At 38.9% G+C, this 17,297-nt stretch overlaps 1 protein-coding gene across 4 annotated transcripts in view; it reads left to right on the top strand.

The window, feature by feature from the left end:
• The window catches only part of LOC123650148 (protein only RNase P catalytic subunit), a 128,322-nt gene that overhangs the window by 105,606 nt on the left and 5,419 nt on the right, over window positions 1–17,297 (top strand). For 3 of the 4 annotated variants that reach the window (XM_045568695.1, XM_045568676.1, XM_045568668.1), the window contains one exon: window positions 15,591–15,739. In XM_045568695.1, coding sequence (XP_045424651.1) covers window positions 15,591–15,739 — 149 coding nt within the window. Of the gene's footprint in view, window positions 1–15,590; window positions 15,744–17,297 lie in introns of those variants that run through there. The other variant, XM_045568686.1, reaches the window with a different exon arrangement.

The following is a 17,297-nucleotide window of genomic DNA, read 5'->3' as shown; positions in this document are numbered from 1 at the left end:
TTTAAAGACAGGGTCTCGCTTTGTTGCTCAGGCTGGAGTTCAGTGGTGCAATCATAGGTCACTGCAGCCTCAAACTCCTGGGGTCAAGTGATCCTCCCACCTCTGCCTCCTGAATAGCTGGGACTATAGGTGTGTACACCACCACATTTGGCCAATTTTTTTTACTTTTTGTAGAGACAGGGTCTCACTGTGTTGCCCAGACTGCTCTGAAACTCCTGGACTCAAGCAATCCTCTTGCCTCGGCCTCCCAAAGTGCTGGGGTTACAGGTGTGAGCCACTGAGCTTCTTGTTTTATTCTTATACATTATAGTATGGCTGAAAATAGACCTTAGGTTAGAAATAATATTCTTTCAAAAATTTGAAGACAGTGCTTTATGATTTGAAGTGTTATTGTTGAAGTCTAAGGATGTTCTGACTACAGATCTTTTGTAATGATTTGCTTTATTCTCTCTGGAAACTTTCAGAATGTTCTGTTTGTCTTCAGTGTTCTAAAATTTTATAGTGGTGTGACTTGGTATGATCTGTTTGCATTCAGTGAGTTGGACATGTAATGGACTATTTCATTCTATAATGGAAACTTGTATCTTCTTGTTTGGGGAGATGTTTGTTGGTTATTTTGTTGATGACTCCTTCCCCTCTGTTTTCCCTGTTCCCTCTCTCTCTGAACTCAAAAAAATGAACCTTCAGACTTCCATCTCCCACCCCAGCAGAAGCAATGTGGAGTTGAGGGGTCACAGGTGCATGAATCTAGGCAGCTATTGCTTTTACAACAGGTGTACCCTGTTCTCCTTAGCTAAACCACACACTTCCATTCAGCCTCACTCCTTTGCTTCCAGTTCTGGAGTCTTTTCAGAATTGAGTTGGTTCTTAGTTTATCTCTCTTCAGATTTGACTTTGTTGAATCTGTAAAGTCAGTTACCATTGTCCATCTGCTTTCTAGCTTCCAAAATTTTGTCACTGTTGTCTCCCAAGTCTTTTTGGATTTGTCATTTTAAAAAGTCTGTATTATAGTTTTAATGGAATTTCAAGTGTGATTAAGATTTGGGGGAGTTGTTTGCTTGTTTTGGAGGTGGGGAGGATACAGTGGGGTTTAGGAGCTCTAAATTCACTAATCCAGTCTGCACTGATTAATAATAGCTAACCTTTTTTTAAAATTTTCTTCTCCCCAATCAAGGGTAAATACCTAACATTTACTGAGTACTTTCCCATGTGCTTCATATCTACATGTATTATCTAAAGCAATCCTCATAATAACCCAATTACTATCTTCATTTTACCAATGATGAAATGGAGGTACACAGAGGAAATGTAACTTTCCCAAGGTCACAGTTTGTATGTAGTGGAATCACAATTTGAACCCAGGCAGCCTCATGCCAAAGCTTGTGCTCTTAATTACTATTATTATTAATATATTATTAAATAATACATATAAATTGGAAATGTGTCTTTTATGTGTTTAGTCAGGTTTGTTTACTATGTAAGTCCTTCCACATCAGAGTTGGTAGATGGCTTAGAATGTGAACTGGAGATGTCCAAGGTGTATTTTTATATAGGCAGGACTTTTATATTTTGAACAGACAGAATTGTTCCAGAAAACAAAGTCAGTAACCATAGTGTACATTGTGTGTGGCTTTGTAGCAAGACAAAAGCTCTGTGAATGAGGCTACACACATTTTCAAGCCTCTGAGCCCCTGCTCATCATACTCTTTCTCTTCTAGTCTCTGTAGTCCCCCACCAGTCCCGTGGCCTGTTAGGAACTGGCGGAAAGTCACTGCCTGAGCTCCACCTCCCTGACCCCGTTGCAGTAAAGGAAGCTTCATCTGTATTTACAGCAGCTCCCTACCACCTGAACTCCGCCTCCCAACCCACCCCCCAACAGACACACACACACACACACACACACACACACACACACACACACACACACACACACACACACACACCCTAGTCCATGGGAAAATTGTCTTCCATGAAACCAAAATTGTCTTCCATGAAACCTGTTCCTGGTGCCAAAAAGGTGGCAGACCGCTGCAAATGATCTCATGAGCCTGAAAGTGTTCACATACTTTCCCAGGGTGAGCAAATTATTCCCTATTCATGAATTGGATCTAGAAGCCTACGGGAAATTTTTAATAAATTTTCAGAGTGGAAATTTAAATGCATCAGAATAAGTTAGTTTAATCTTCCTGAAATTAGTTTTCAATCTTCAAAACACCTATCCTTTCCTGCCTTGCAGGATAAGGAAAACACAGATATCTCACAGAGAAACTAAAAAGACCAAAGAATGCATACCGATGTTTGGAGAAAAGTCACACTATGAGTCAGGAGGCAAATCCTCTGTCTTCTAGACAGCTCTGACTCTCAGCTAGCTGGGGAAATCCATCAGACCAACAATTTAATCGCTTTTCTAAAAGGCTGGATGACTGTGTGGGTGATAATGGCATCAGAGAAGACAGTGGTGCACAGGAAACACATCCCACACTAGACAGGATGTTCCCAAAGCAGGAAGGGCATTTCTCTTCCTCAGTAGAATTGTTTCATTGACTAAGGACAAGATGAGATAATTGAAATCTCCCTAAAATACCAAAGACTGACGAAAGCAGGATATAGGACATGGTGGATCTAATGTAAACCAGTGGGGTCACTCGTGACATCATAATGAAGTCATAGTATTTTATGTATATGCATTCTTCCAAGAGATTCAGTGAGCTTTGTAGAGTGAGCCAGTCATCAAATAGTTTTAGCTCTTCTGTACACAAAGAGATAGAAGTAGAACTCCTGCTCAGTCTCAGCCTTAGCCTCTCCCCTCTGGAACTATACCAGCCAACTTAAAAGTTACAATCCTTGCATATCACCCAGTGGAAGCTTCCCTCTCCCTCCTCACTTCGCTTTTGCTTCTTTACCAAAACACCTCCTTTTCTTATCTTCTTCCAATTCTCCCATTTTCATCAAGTGCTGATCTGCCTTTTAGATGATATATAGCTCTTGAACAATTCCAGCAAGACAGTGTTATTAAGCTTCCTTTAAATAAATAGTGATCTCTTTCTCCCCCTCTGCAAGCAGCAACAGCTGTCAGAGACAGAGCTGGGATGAGGTAGCACCAGTTGAGCAGCAGGCACATGAAACCAGGACAAAAATATTTGAAACCAGAAGCCTCAAGCCACAACTTTGGTGGGTTTCCTGCACTCTCCTGTTTGTTGGCATTTTCAGAGGTACACAGAAAAATGTTGAATGCAGCAGTCACTTGAGAAATACAGAGTCACTATCTCTAGGACAGGGATTCTCTTCCCAAAACTTAGCTCAGGAAAAAAAAATGAGAGGAACAAAAACAAAGGAGGGAATGAAACTGAGTATTAGCTAACCTGCAGAGGGTAGTAGCATCATAAAAACAAGCAGAAAACTGCATTGTGCTAGTGTAAGCTATAACTTCCCTGCTTTTTCTGCTGTGAATTTTGCGGAGAGCACAATGCATCAATTACAAACATTATGTTTGTTGTCTTCTGAGTCCTAGAACACTGCCTAGATAGAGTTCATCAATCATTGTCTTCATCGGTGAAATGGTTTTATGTTCTCTTAGTTTGTAGGAAATAATTCCCAAAATTAGCAAATGCTCATGAAAGAATATTTACTTTTCTTGCTTTCGCTTGTCTGCCTTTGACCTAACTCCATCATATCCTGAAATCCAGCCAGACTCAAACAGGAAAACCCCCACCCAGTTCCAGCCCCAACTTACCATGAGGTTGTCTTTAGTGAAGCAATCACATAAAAAGTGGAGATGGGGCAGGCACGGTGGCTCACACTTAAGAAGGCTGAGGCAGGAGGATCAAATGAGCCCACAAGTTTGAGATCAGCCTGGGTAACATAGTGAGACCCCATCTCTACAAAAAAATGAAAAAAAAAAAAAATTAGCTGGGCATGATGGCATGTGCTTGTAGTCCCAGCTACTTAGGAGGCTGAGCCAAGAGCTTTGCTTGAGCCAAGGAGTTTGAGGCTACAGTGAGCTATGATGGCGCCACTGCACCCCAGCCTGGGCAACAGAGTGAGACCCTGTCTGTAAGAAAAAAAAAGTGGAGGTGTATTTCCTAGATTTATGTCTATGAAGGCTATTTGTGGTTATTTTAAGAATTTCTCTTCTGTTTTTATGGAATTTTAAATATCTCTGCTTACAAATAACAAAAAATGTTCTCTTTAACATCATCTATTTGAAATGAATTTGCTCTCCTTTCATAGCTCAAGTTCTGAGCTACAGCTATGTGTATGTATAAAGAGGAGAAAGATCAGAGAGTAAATCACTTTATATCCTCCCTGGTATACACACTCACATGGTTTTATGTGAGAAAAATGAGACTTTTAAAAGCTTAGACCCCTCAAATGCATAATGCTTTGCTCCTCAAACACCTGCCTGATCCCAATTTGTACTTAAAACAGCTGTTGACCATTTTCAGAGAGAACAATCTCTACTTTAATCAAGCTCCCCTTCTACATCAGGTCCTTTAGAGAGAAGAAAAACTATTCCTGAGTTTAGGGATCTGTGAACTTTCCATGGCTCCTTAAGAGCTATTTACACTTACTCATTTCACACATGGAATAACAGCATCAGAAGCCGACACTGATGTGTTATCCAGGAGTACTGGACTCAAACTAGTCGAATAGAATTGGGGCCTGCCCCTAACTAAGGCACAGCTTCTCCTCACCATCCTCCAACTGACTCATTAAAGGGAGAGAAGTTGAACAGAGAAGGTAGGTTGAGGAAGGAAATGTACTTCAGCGCTAACACCTGGTCCCCCTGGACTACTTTATCAACTAGACCCCTAGCTGTTTCCTAGATAATACACCCTGAGAGCCAAGTGGTCTTGAGATCCTTTCTCTAAATTACCACACAGGAACACCTTGCATAAGTCCCTAATTTCTCTTTTCTTTAGCTTCTTTATTCTCTAAATAAAGAACTTCCCTCATAAATTGCTATGAGAAATAAAAGTATCAAAGATCATTTCATCTTTATATAGAAAAAAATTGTATGTAAGTGATGTCATTTTACATTTTTGTTAATGATGACTTAATAAATTTTCATCACACTGTTAAGGGTAGTGGAGGGAGGAAAGGTGCAGGCACAGGTGGGAGGGTACCTTATTCATATTTTACAAATAAAGAAATCTCAACAAATAAATAAAATAAAAATTTGGAATTCCTAACTTGGATCAGAACCCAAAACCACAGATTCTATGCTGATACAAATTTGGAATGGAATCTTCAATTACTAGTAATCTTCAATTAATAGTAAAAAGATAGAGTAATATTAGATGACTGATGTTTTGATTATGTTTCCACTAGAAAGTATCTTTTGACCAAATGTTACTATGGAAAAAGGAGGCCAATCATTATCTTGACTGGCCATCTTCCAATTGCCTTTTCTCATGGTGCAGGCAGGATGCTGAATGGTATAAATCTCCCCATTGAGTCAACTGCTGCCACCTCTAGGCATGGCTGGTCTCTAACCACACTTGGACTTTACCCTCTCCAGCTCTCTATGAATCTGTAGGCAGCTCCCAGGGCCCACACCAACTGTTTCATCTGCACCACTGCCCTCAAGCCTCCTACTGCACCCTCTCCAGCATCCCCCTGCCAATGATCTGCCTCCTGTTGCACACAAAAAACAGCAGATACAAAGAACAACTTCACATTTCTACATACAAACCACACACCGACACGCACCAACCACACAATCAAACTTTCCTCTGTTCAAATCTGTCCTTATGCTTCCATCTCAGTGCAAGAGGTGTTGTCTCCACCTGTTCTCTAGATTCTATCTCCTCCTGCTTTCTTAGGAACCTCATTATCCCTTCTGTGCCTATATTTTCAGCCTCTACCTGACTATTGGATTTTCCGTTCAGAATATGAATATTCTCAAGTCTTTAAAAAAACAAATCCAAAAACAGTGAAGCTTCTGGGAGGCTGGATTTTGAAGAGGCCACAGCACTCAGTGCCTGAAATGAAGAGAAGAACTAACTAATTGTTTGCTAAGCAAAATAGAGCTGCGCTTATAGGACAAAGTCTCTCTGGGCAAAACAAATTGCAACCTCATATAGGGTTTAGGGAACCAACTGAGATCTCACTCCTGCCCCCATGGCATCATCAATACGACTCCCCTGAGTTATAGGCCACATTTTCATCCTTACCTTACATGGTAACTCTGTAGCATTGTTCTCAACTTCTCTTTCCTTGAAATGCTCCTTATAGTCTGTCTGAGAAACCATGTCTCCTGGTTTTCCTTTTAGCTTTCTGGTCATTCCTCAGTCTCCATTATTGGCTTTTCTTAACACCCTATCCTTTAAATAATATTCCTCAGGTTTCATCCTCTACTTGATTCCCCTCTGAGTCCATACCTATCCCGTTACAGCTTATCTGCTCTGTGGCTCCTGCCATCACATATTCCCTGATGACTCCCAAATCTTTATGTGCAGCCCTATCCCGTTACGGCTTATCTGCTCTGTGGCTCCTGCCATCACATATTCCCTGATGACTCCCAAATCTTTATGTGCAGCCCAGAGCTATCTCGTAAATGTTAGAGCTACATAATTGGTTGACTGCTGGGCAGCTCCCATCGGGGGACATCAAAAGCGCCTCCTCTCATAGTGTTGATCCCATCGTCTAACCAGTTGTCCAGATCTTCCTTGGTTTGTCCCTCTCCTTATTATCCACATCCAATCAACGACTAAGTCTGTTCAATTCTGGTTTACTAACTCCCAGAGGGCTCTCCTCTCTTCATCTTTGCTGCGAATTTTCTCATTATCTCTTGCCTGTATTACTCCAGAAGCCTCCTAATTGATCTCCCTATTCTAGCCCAGCTTTCTTGCAATCCACAATTGTTTTTCTTTTCTTTTCTCTCTCTCTCTCTCTTTTTTTTTTTTACCATCCCCACCCCTGCAATGCACAATTTTGATCTCTAAAATGGTAGTCATGGCACTCTCCTCTTTTAAATCCTTTGATTTTCCCCCACTGCTTTCAGGTGGGAAAAGACTTATCACAGCTTATATGGACTCCTGGGATCTGATCCCTGCATTCATTTCCAGGCTTATTTCTGGCACTTCCCATGTCATCCTCCCACACCTCTGCTTGGGTCACATTTGACATCTTGCAGTTCTGCAAATTCAGCGTGCTTTAATAATAATGAGCCCCTACCTACAACGTGCTGTTCCTTGTCCTTGGAAACTCCCATTAGTTGCCTGGATATTTCATCTGAAAACCCACCTTAGCTGTCACTTCCTCTGTAGAAACTTCCTTGACAACTCACCTCACCCCTAGTCTGGGTTTCAGCATATGTGCTGAAACCTTGTGCTGCCTTTCAGCATATGTTACAATTATTTGATGGCAAAGTCCTTGAGGTTAGGGATTAACTGTGTCTTTATATCTGTACTCCAAGTACCCCCACCTAGTAACTTACAAAGAAGGTTCTTGTTAATGTTTGATGAATGAACTGATCTTTTCACTTTATCAGTACTGTGGTATTTTATTTATTTATTTTTTAATTTTTTGAGACAAAGTCTCACTATATTGCCCAGGCTGGACTCAAACTCCTGGGCTCAAGCGATCCTCCTGCCTCAGCCTTTCAAGTAGCTGGGACTGCAGGCGTGTACCACTGCACCCTGCTAAGGGTGATTTTAAATACAGACACATACGCATACTCACATGCCTACACATACATACATGCATACACACCAAAAAAAAAAAAAAAGAAGAGAAAAACCTTAAATCTGATTCAGTCTTTAGATCCAACTACCAATTTACAGGAAAGATAGAAGACTGGAGACCAGGTTATATGATACCATAGGGATGCAGTCAGCAAAATCTAAATGTGGGAAATTCTGTAAGAACAGCCAGTTTCTTTACAAGGGAAAAAAGAAATGGAGAAGGATCTTATAGAAAGTCTTAAGGGAAATATCAGGCAATTGCAATGTATGGAACTTTTTTAGATCCTAATTCAAAAAACAATTATGACTCAGAAAAATATGAGCACTTACTGGATATTTAATATTAAGGAATTATTGTCAAGTTTTTATTTTTTTTCAAATTCTTCCAGAGCCTAATGTTAATTTTTTAAATGTGATAATGTTTTTGTGCTTATTTTTTTAAAAGCATCCTTATATTTAGAAATACATTCTAACAGGCTGGGCGCGGTGGCTCACGCCTGTAATCCTAGCCCTCTGGGAGGCCGAGGCGAGTGGATCACTCGAGGTCAGGAGTTCGAGACCAGCCTGAGCAAGAGTGAGACCTCGTCTCTACTAAAAATAGAAAGAAATTATCTGGCCAACTAAAAAATATATATAGAAAAAATTAGCCGGGCATGGTGGTGCATGCCTGTAGTCCCAGCTACTCGTGAGGCTGAGGCAGGAGGATCGTTTAAGCCCAGGAGTTTGAGGTCTCTGTGAGCTAGGCTGACGCCATGGCACTCACTCTAGCCCGGGCAACAAAGCAAGACTCTGTCTCAAAAAAAAAAAGAAAAAGAAAAAGAAATACATTCTAACATATTTACAGATTAAATGGTATGGTATCTGGGATTTGTTTCAAAATAATCTGGGAAGAGGAAGTGAGTGGGTATATAGATGAAATTACATTGGCCATGAACTGAAATTGCTGAAGCTGAGTGATAGGTACGTGGCAGTTCATTATGCAATTCTGCCTACTTTTGTTTATATTTTTAAATTTCTATGATAAGACTTTTATTGTGGTAAAATATGCATAACAAAATTTACCATTTTAGCAATATTTAAGTATACAGTTAGTTCAGTGACATTGGTTATTTCACATTGTTGTGCAAGCATTGCCACCATCCATCTCCAAAACTTTCTCATCTTCACAAATTGAAACTCTGTATCCTTTAAACAGCAACTCCTCATTCTGCCCTCCGCATATCCCCTGACAAACACCATTCTTCTCAGCTTATGAATTTGACCACTTTAGACCCCTCATGTATGTGGAATCATTCAATATTTGTCTTTTAATGATTGGCTTGTTTCACTTAGCATAATGTCTTCAAGATTCATCCATGTTTTAGCATATATCAGAATTTGATTCCTTTTTAAGGATGAGTAAAAACTCATATATATATACACACACACACATGCACGCACATATATATATGTGTATATGTATATACACACACATACCACATTTTATTTATCCATTCATCAAGGTTCTTTCCAAAATGGTTTATAAATTCTTTGCTGAAGGTATTCCATAATGAATTTTTTTATAAATGAGGTATGTTGACTATAGTTACCTACCTGAAGAACTGGCATAGAATTTCTAATTCTTGTACATATCAGATCCCAAAGGCTTTAGAGTTATTGAGGAGCTACAGTCCATACAATGCCAGGAAGTGCCAGAGACTACAGAGGGGGAGGTAAAAAATTACAAGCATGGGGAAAGGAAGTTACATTTGCTGTTTAGGATTACTCAGAAAAGCTCTTGCTCTCATTGGCCTCTCCCACCCACCTCCCAGGCAGTTTTTCTATTTCCTGAGCATCCCTGGCACGGTTATTTCTAACACATGTAGCCTGCCAACTATATTTTTACCCTAAACTCAGGAACTACTTTCTAGCAGTTTTATGTGTGTCACTTAATGAGTTTTAAAAAAAAAAAAAATCTCTACCTGTAATCCTAGCACTTTGGGAGACCAAGATAGGAGCATCACTTGTGGCTAGGAGTTCGAGACTAGCCTGGGCAACATAGTGAGACCCCATCTCTACCCCAAAAATAATAATAATAGTTAACTGGACATGGTGGTGGGTGCCTGTCATTCCAGCTACTCAGGAGGATGAGGCAGGAGGATCACTTAAGCCCAAGAGTTTGAGGTTATAGTGAACTATGATTGTGCCACTGCACTCTACCCTTAGGTGACAGAGTGAGACCCTCTTAAAAAAAAAAAAAAAAATCTCATCTCTTCCTACAGAAGATAAACCAAATTAGGATAGAAGCCAAGCTAGAAAATGTTTGTACCAAGTATTAATCTGAAATTTGTTTTTACTGGTCTGGTTTTTAGAGAGTTATCCTTAAACATCTTGAGGAACAGTGGTAGACAGAAAATTAAAATTTAGTTCAGACAGTAATCAGAATAAAGACAATGTTTCAAGGAAAAATGACTTTGTGAAAAGGAAAAGTGAAATAATAGGTAATATAGAAAACAACTCCAAATGAGGAGAGAGAAAAAAAGAATTCCAAGATGATGAGTCTGGCATGAGAAAGCCTCCATCTCCCCATTCCAGAAGGCTGGGCCAAGTGTACTTACTACTAAGGGAAGGTATGGACTAGGCAGGACCAGTGATGTGTTGTGAAGGATGCAGCAGGCAGGGGGTGATATCTTATCCCAGGTTAAGCTTGAGGTGTTGGGAACTCTAGAGGTCTCATTAGTTCTGTAGTCAATTTGGAATTTTAGATATGCTCCAGAATGAGCTATGTACTGTTTGTTTTGCTCTATTAAGTGGTACAGATTCCAGAACACTTAGGCAAGCCCACAACTGTCCCCACTGTCTCTGGGTTCTCTAGGTTGAGAACAGTCCAGGGTAGATCTTAGCTTCTCTAGTTAGGACTGCCCTGAGCTCAAGGAAATTCTTCTTCATCTCTCTCCCCTAAACCTATTCCTTCTATATTAGTCTCAGGGGAGGATTGCTTTTTATGAGGTGATTGTCCTATATGCATTGAATATTTGTCACATACTCCTTTATCCTCCCTTAGAAGACCTAGTTTGTTTTTTGATTTGAGGGTGTTTGGGTTTTGTTTGTTTACTTTTTATTCTGAGATAATTTATAGAATCGTATACAGTTATAAGAAATAATACAGGCCTCACCCTCTCCTTAGTCCCTGGCCACCACTCGTCTGGTCTCCATTTCTATAATTTTCTCATTTCAGGAATGTTATATAAGTGGATTCATACTGCACATAACCTTTTGTGTTTGGCTTTTTTTCCCTCAGCATAATTCTTTGGAGATCAGTCCAGGTTGTTGTGATATCAATAGTTTGTGCCTTTTTATGTGCTAATTAGTATTCCATGGTATGGATGTACCACAGTTTGTTTAACCATTCACCCTTTGGCTGTTTACAAATAAATCTGCAATAAACATTTGTGTACAGGTTTTTGTTTGAACATAAATCTTGATTTCTTTGGGATAAATGCCCAGAAGCTCAGTAACTAGGTCAAATGGTAGTTGCATGTTTTGTTTTATAAGAAACTACCTGTTTTCTAGAGTTTTCCATTTTAAGTTCCTAATAGCTATATATGAGTGATTCAGTTTCTTTACGTCCTCACCAGCATTTGGTAATGTCACTATATTTTATTTTAGCCATTCTGATAGATATGTGATGATATCTCATTGGATTACAATTTGCATTTCCCTAACAGCTAATGATGTTGGACATCTTTTCTTTTTGTGTGCGTATTTACCATCTATATATCTTCTTCAGTGAAAGGTCTTTGCTCATGTTCTAGTTGGATTGTTTGCTTTTTTTTAACTGTTTAATTTTGAGAGTTCTTTATGTGTTCTAGATACTAACTCTGTATTGAATATGTGGTTTGTAAATATTTTCTCTCAGTCTATAATTTGTCTTAACCCTTTTAACAGGATCTTTCACAAATCAAACATTGTTAATTTTGATAAAGTCCAATTTATCAATTTTTTCTTTTATGGGCCATGTTTTTAGTACCAAGTTTAAGAATTCTTTTCCTATCTCTAGATCATGAAGACTTTTCTCATAGGTTTTTTCCCTAAAACTTTATAGTTTATGTTTTACATTTAAGTCTGTAATTCATTTTGATTTAATTTTTGTATAAGGAATAAAATTTAGGTAGAGGTTCATTTTTTTTTACTTATGAATGTCCAATTGCTCCAGCACACTTGTTGAAAAGGCCGTCTTTCCTCAGCATAATTGTATGGGTCTGTTTCTGGGTTCTCTGTTCTGTTCCACTGATCTATTTGTCTGTCTCTCCACCAGTGCCATACAATTTAGATTACTGTAGCTGTATAATAAGGCTTAGAATGAGGTAGACTGATTTTCCCACTTTATTCTTCCTTTTCAAAATTGTTTTGGCTATTCTGTTAATACTTCCTTTGCCTTTCCATATAAAGTTTAGAATAATCTTGTATATAACTACAAAAAAATCTTGCTGGGGTTTTAATAGGAATGGCATTAAACCCTAATATCAAGTTGGGAAGAATTGACAACTTTACTATGTGGAACCTTCCAATCCATGAACCTGGATGGTGTTGTTGAGTTCTTTTATATGCTTGTTCTTTTATATAGCTGTTCTCTCAATTGCTATGTTTCCTTGGTGAAGTGACCCTTTTATCATTATGTAATGTCCTTTTGTGTCTCTGGTAATTTTTTCTGCTCTGACGTCTATTTTCTTTAATATTAATGTAGCCATTCCAGCTTTCCTTTGATTAATGTTTGCATGCTATGTAACTTTTTCCATCCTTTTACTTTCCACCTGTCTATATTTGAAGTGAGTTTCTTTTAGATAGCATATAGTTGGGTCATGTTTTTTAGTCCAGTCTGCCAACCTCTGTCTTTTAATTGGTATGTTTAGACCCTTTATACCTCATGTTGTTATTAATATGTTAGGGCTTCTGCCTGCCATTTTATTTTTTGTTTTCTGTCTGTTGTCTCTTTTTATTTCTCTGTTTTATTTTTCCTGCCTTCCTGTGGGCTACTTGAACTTTTTTTGGAATTTCATTTTTATTTCTCTGTGGTGCTTTCTAAAAAAATTGACATTGTTTTTCAGTGTATCTCTTTATATAGCATTTTTAGTGGTTGCTTACGATATTACATATACACACCTAGCATCACATTCTACTGGTGTCATCATTTTACCAACTTTTCTGTTTGACTAGACTGCCTCTTTCCTGGTCCTTTAGATAGACAAAAAGGACTTTGTTGGGCTTTTTTTTTTTTTTTTTTTTTTTTTTTGTCTTTTGTCTGCACACATTGGTGTTTCCAGGTTGACAGCTTCTGCAGCTCCAAGTCTGGGATATATGAGGCAAAAAGAAAACCCAGGGAACTTACCGCCATGTCAGTCCTTATGTCCTGAGGTTCCTAGCCAGTTTGCCTTTTTTCCTCCACTTTTTAAAATCAGCTTAAGTTTACTTTATATATAATGTCTAGAGTTTTTAGTTATATAGAGTGGGAGAGATAGGGAGAAATACATCTACTCCATCTTCCCTCCCAGTTTTATTTTTGACCTTACATAGCATTTTAAGTTGAATTTTCTTTTTCTTTACTATTCCAAGTATACCTATGACTGAGCCAGTCCACTTGTACCCAGCCTTGGAAGGAAGTAGGTTCATCGCTGAACTGTCACAGAGTTTCAAGCTATTGTCTTTATTCTGCACACTCATCTCCTTTTTTTTTTTTTCCTATCTTTCATGTATTCTCCTTTGTTTTCATTTTCAGAAAATTGCTGCTAGTAGAGACCTCTCAGCCACAAGATGGTGCCCCGGAGTAGTTCAAGCTAAGGCTTTTCTGCTCTTCCTTGGGCTTCAATTTTTATCTTACTGTTAGTACACTCAGGGCTATTTGTCTCAACCAGGGTATAGCTGTGAAGACCCAGTTGCGTTTTTCGTTAAGCCACGTCTTCCCAGTTGCATGGAAACTTAAGCAACTGGTATCAAAAATTGTCTTTGTCTGAATTTTTTTTATATCTCTACAACAACTGTGGAAATTCATATGGAAATTTTAAAAGTGATTGTCATTCCTGTCAATGAGTTCAGTTGCCATTTTATATCTGGGTTCAATGAAAATAATCTGTAATCTTAGCATAGCTTTTCAAAAGGAAAGTTACTAAGTGCATTCTGAAGAAGATGCACTCTTAATGTCTTTTGAATCCATGAATCAGAGTTTCTTAGTGTAGATGTTTGGTTTTGATTACAAACCCAACTTTTAAAATAATATAAGATTATATGAAAATGCATAGAATAAAAAGACTGGTAAATAGACATTAACAGTCTTTGGGTAATGAGCTATGAGTGGTTTGCTCTTTCATTTTTCAGGTTTTCAATATGAGGTACTTTATGATAGATAAAAAGAGATGTTGAGTATATTCTTCTGCTAATCAGAAAATGTTTATTAACCACCTAATATGTGTAGAGCCAGCATATATGCTTTTCTAACCTTACACATAGAGAAGCCTGAGAAATGAAGCCTGTGTGGAATGAACACAGAAGGCACTATTCCTAGCTTTGAAGGAAAGAATTATATTTTACTAGTTGTAAAGCTTTACATTTGGTGTCCTCAAGCTGGTGTTGATATTCTTTTCTGCTTGAGTAATAGCTCACATGCAATAGGCAAATTGTATCTATTCTATATCTTAATTGTAAAACTAATAATTAGGGATAATAAAACCAACTACTTCTTCTTAAAATAATAAGATTAGCAATGGTGTAGTATGGGCAAAAATCCAATGTAAATCCAAAGCAGTAAACAGTGACATTTAAAAATTCAGACCTTGCTAATTCATTGTTAGATTGTCAGAGAGTCTATGTGTATTAGACGTAACAGGTGCTAACACAGTATTTGACAATTGACTAAATAAATGAATTTTATTGATTAAAGAACTTGAAATAATGTCCTGAACATCTACAGGGGAAGAAATGAGTAAGGGGAAGCTAGACTAAAATAGGTACCTTTTCCAACCAAGACCCAAGAAAATTAAGAATTTCTTCTACTTTCAACTTGTGGTTTGTGTGGGCCCAGCAATTCCTATAAATTAAAGAAATTTTATATTTCTGATACACTACTATATAACAAATTATAATGTTATTGGCTTTTGTTTTACTTAGTAATATCCATTTATGGCTTACTTTATTAGGTTGTACATGAAGGTAATCTGTGGAATTTTAATTTTGAAAGATTGATTATAGGCAAGCTCACCAAAGTACTAGATTTGCTAAAAATCCAAGTCTATATCTTCGAGTTCATGTGCACACAAGACAGGTGGGAACTGGAGAGAATGGGGATAAAGTAACTGACTGGAAAGTAGGTTAGAGGGTGGTAATTGACAGATCATTGGGAGAAAAAGGGATTTCAATGAAAGCAGTCTTAGCAGCAGTCATGACATGGAAAAGTTGACTGAAAAGTCACCATCTTGTCTAGTCATTTACAAACTTAAAAAAAAAGTAGAACCCTTTATTCAAATGAAAACCTAATGTGGAATACCAATATATAAATATTCAAAAGTTGAGCTGTTCTGGTTGAAACAGGGTTAGGCATGTATAGAAGCAATACCCCATCTCTCTTGAGCCTTCCCATCTCTATCCTAGTCGGCTCTAAGGAACACAATTTCAAAGCAACTGAACTAGTCTATGCTTAGAAAACCCCCCTGGATCCAATGTGGCCTGACTGGTGGACAAGTGTCAGACATTAATTTGTAATACAGAGGCATCTTCCTCAGGCTTTCAAAGATAGAAATTTTTTAAGGACTTTCTTCTTACCCTTTACCAGAAAAGAGTACTTCACCATTGAGGTAACAGGCTGGAAGAATCACTCCACTTATTTGAGATTCTTCCCTTGACCCTCTTGCACACTGACTTTGTGTTTTTTAGCTCTTGGAATTAGTCTCTCAACTAGCCAAACAAAATCTGCGACTGCTGGTCCTGGGCCGGAAGCACATGTTAAAAAAGAGTCCCCGGTGGAGAAAGGATGAGATGGAAATGGTGCGAGAGCAAGCCAGCTGTTTCTTTGCTGATAACATGTAAGTATTGGAAGTGAATTACACTGGCCTGCAGTCATCTACTTACCTACTTTTCCTATTTTAAAAATGCATATATATATATATGCAACCTTGTTCAAAAAAGAAAACATTTGAGGCAGCTTACAAAAATAGTTTCTACAGCAGGATAAACTGACACAGATGAGGAAATCATGATAAAGGAGAAAAGGGGAGATGATAAGTCAGGAGTGAGATCAGTGCAGAGAATACATGCCATAAGATCCTAAATAGGGCCAGGTGCGGTGGCTCACGCCTATAATCCTAGCACTCTAGGAGGCCGAGGCGGGAGGATCGCTCAAGGTCGGGTGTTCGAGCCACCGCGCCCGGCCGAATGTAAAATTCTTGACACAGCACCAAGTACATGGCAAGCATATGTGTTAGTTGCCGTCATCATCATTATTCTTTTTCTTATATGGAAGAATTGGATAAATGTAAAGTGTTATGACCAAGAAGCCTATTGGAAATTGGTCTCACTGTTTGGAGCCTATATTATTTATTGTATCAGCTAAAATTCCAAACTCAGTTATAAAGATTGATTCACTGACCTTCTATGGCTTTGGATTTGAATACTTAAATTTTTAACATTAACTCTGTTTTCTACTAATGTACTAAAGAAGCTTTCAAGCATACACTAAAGTAGAGAGCACAGTGAATGCTCACATAACTGTCACCGGCTCCAATAATTACTGTCATTTTACTAATTTTTTGGTGGGGGGGCAGACAGAGTCTCGCTCTGTCACCCTGGCTAGAGTGCGGTGGCATCCTCATAGCCCACTGCAGCCTCAAACTCCTGGGCTCAAGCAATCCTCCTGCCTCAGCCTCCCGAATAGCTGGGAATGCAGGTACACACCACCATGCCCAGCTTATGTTTTCTGGTTTTAGTAGAGACAGGGTCTCTCTCTTGCTCAGGCTGGTCTCAAACTGCTGACCTCAAGCAATCCTCCCACCTCGGCATCCCAGGGTTCTAGGATTACAGGCCTGAGCCACCTCAGCCAGCCCCATTTTACTAATTTTGTTCCATATAACCCTATACATTTTTTATTTTTCTTTTTTTCCTACAGAGTTGTAAGGCAGATTCTATCATTTTACCATTTCACTTGAAATATTTCAGGCTAAGGTGAACAGAAGTCATATATATGACATGTTGTAGTTCAAATGTCCTAAGCCAAGGTAGTTACTACCATTTTATAGTGCTTACATAAAAATGGTAAGTGTAGGCTGGGCGCGGTGGCTCACGCCTGTAATCCTGGCACTCTGGAAGGCCGAGGCGGGCGGATCATTTGAGCTCAGGAGTTCGAGACCAGCCTGAGCAAGAGTGAGACCCTGTCTCTACTAAAAATAGAAAGAAATTAGCTGGACAACTAAAAATACATAGAAAAAATTAGCCAGGCATGGTGGCACATGCCTGTAGTCCCAGCTACTTGGGAGGCTGAGGCAGAAGGATTGCTTGAGCCCAGGAGTTTGAGGTTGCTGTGAGCTAGGCCAATGCCACAGCGCTCTAGCCCGGGCAGCAGAGCGAGACTCTGTCTCAAAAAAACAA

This window comes from Lemur catta, chromosome 1 (assembly GCF_020740605.2).
Source record: "Lemur catta isolate mLemCat1 chromosome 1, mLemCat1.pri, whole genome shotgun sequence".
In the NCBI taxonomy this organism is placed as follows: Eukaryota; Metazoa; Chordata; class Mammalia; order Primates; family Lemuridae; genus Lemur; species Lemur catta.
This window is presented reverse-complemented; position numbering and strand designations above follow the sequence as displayed.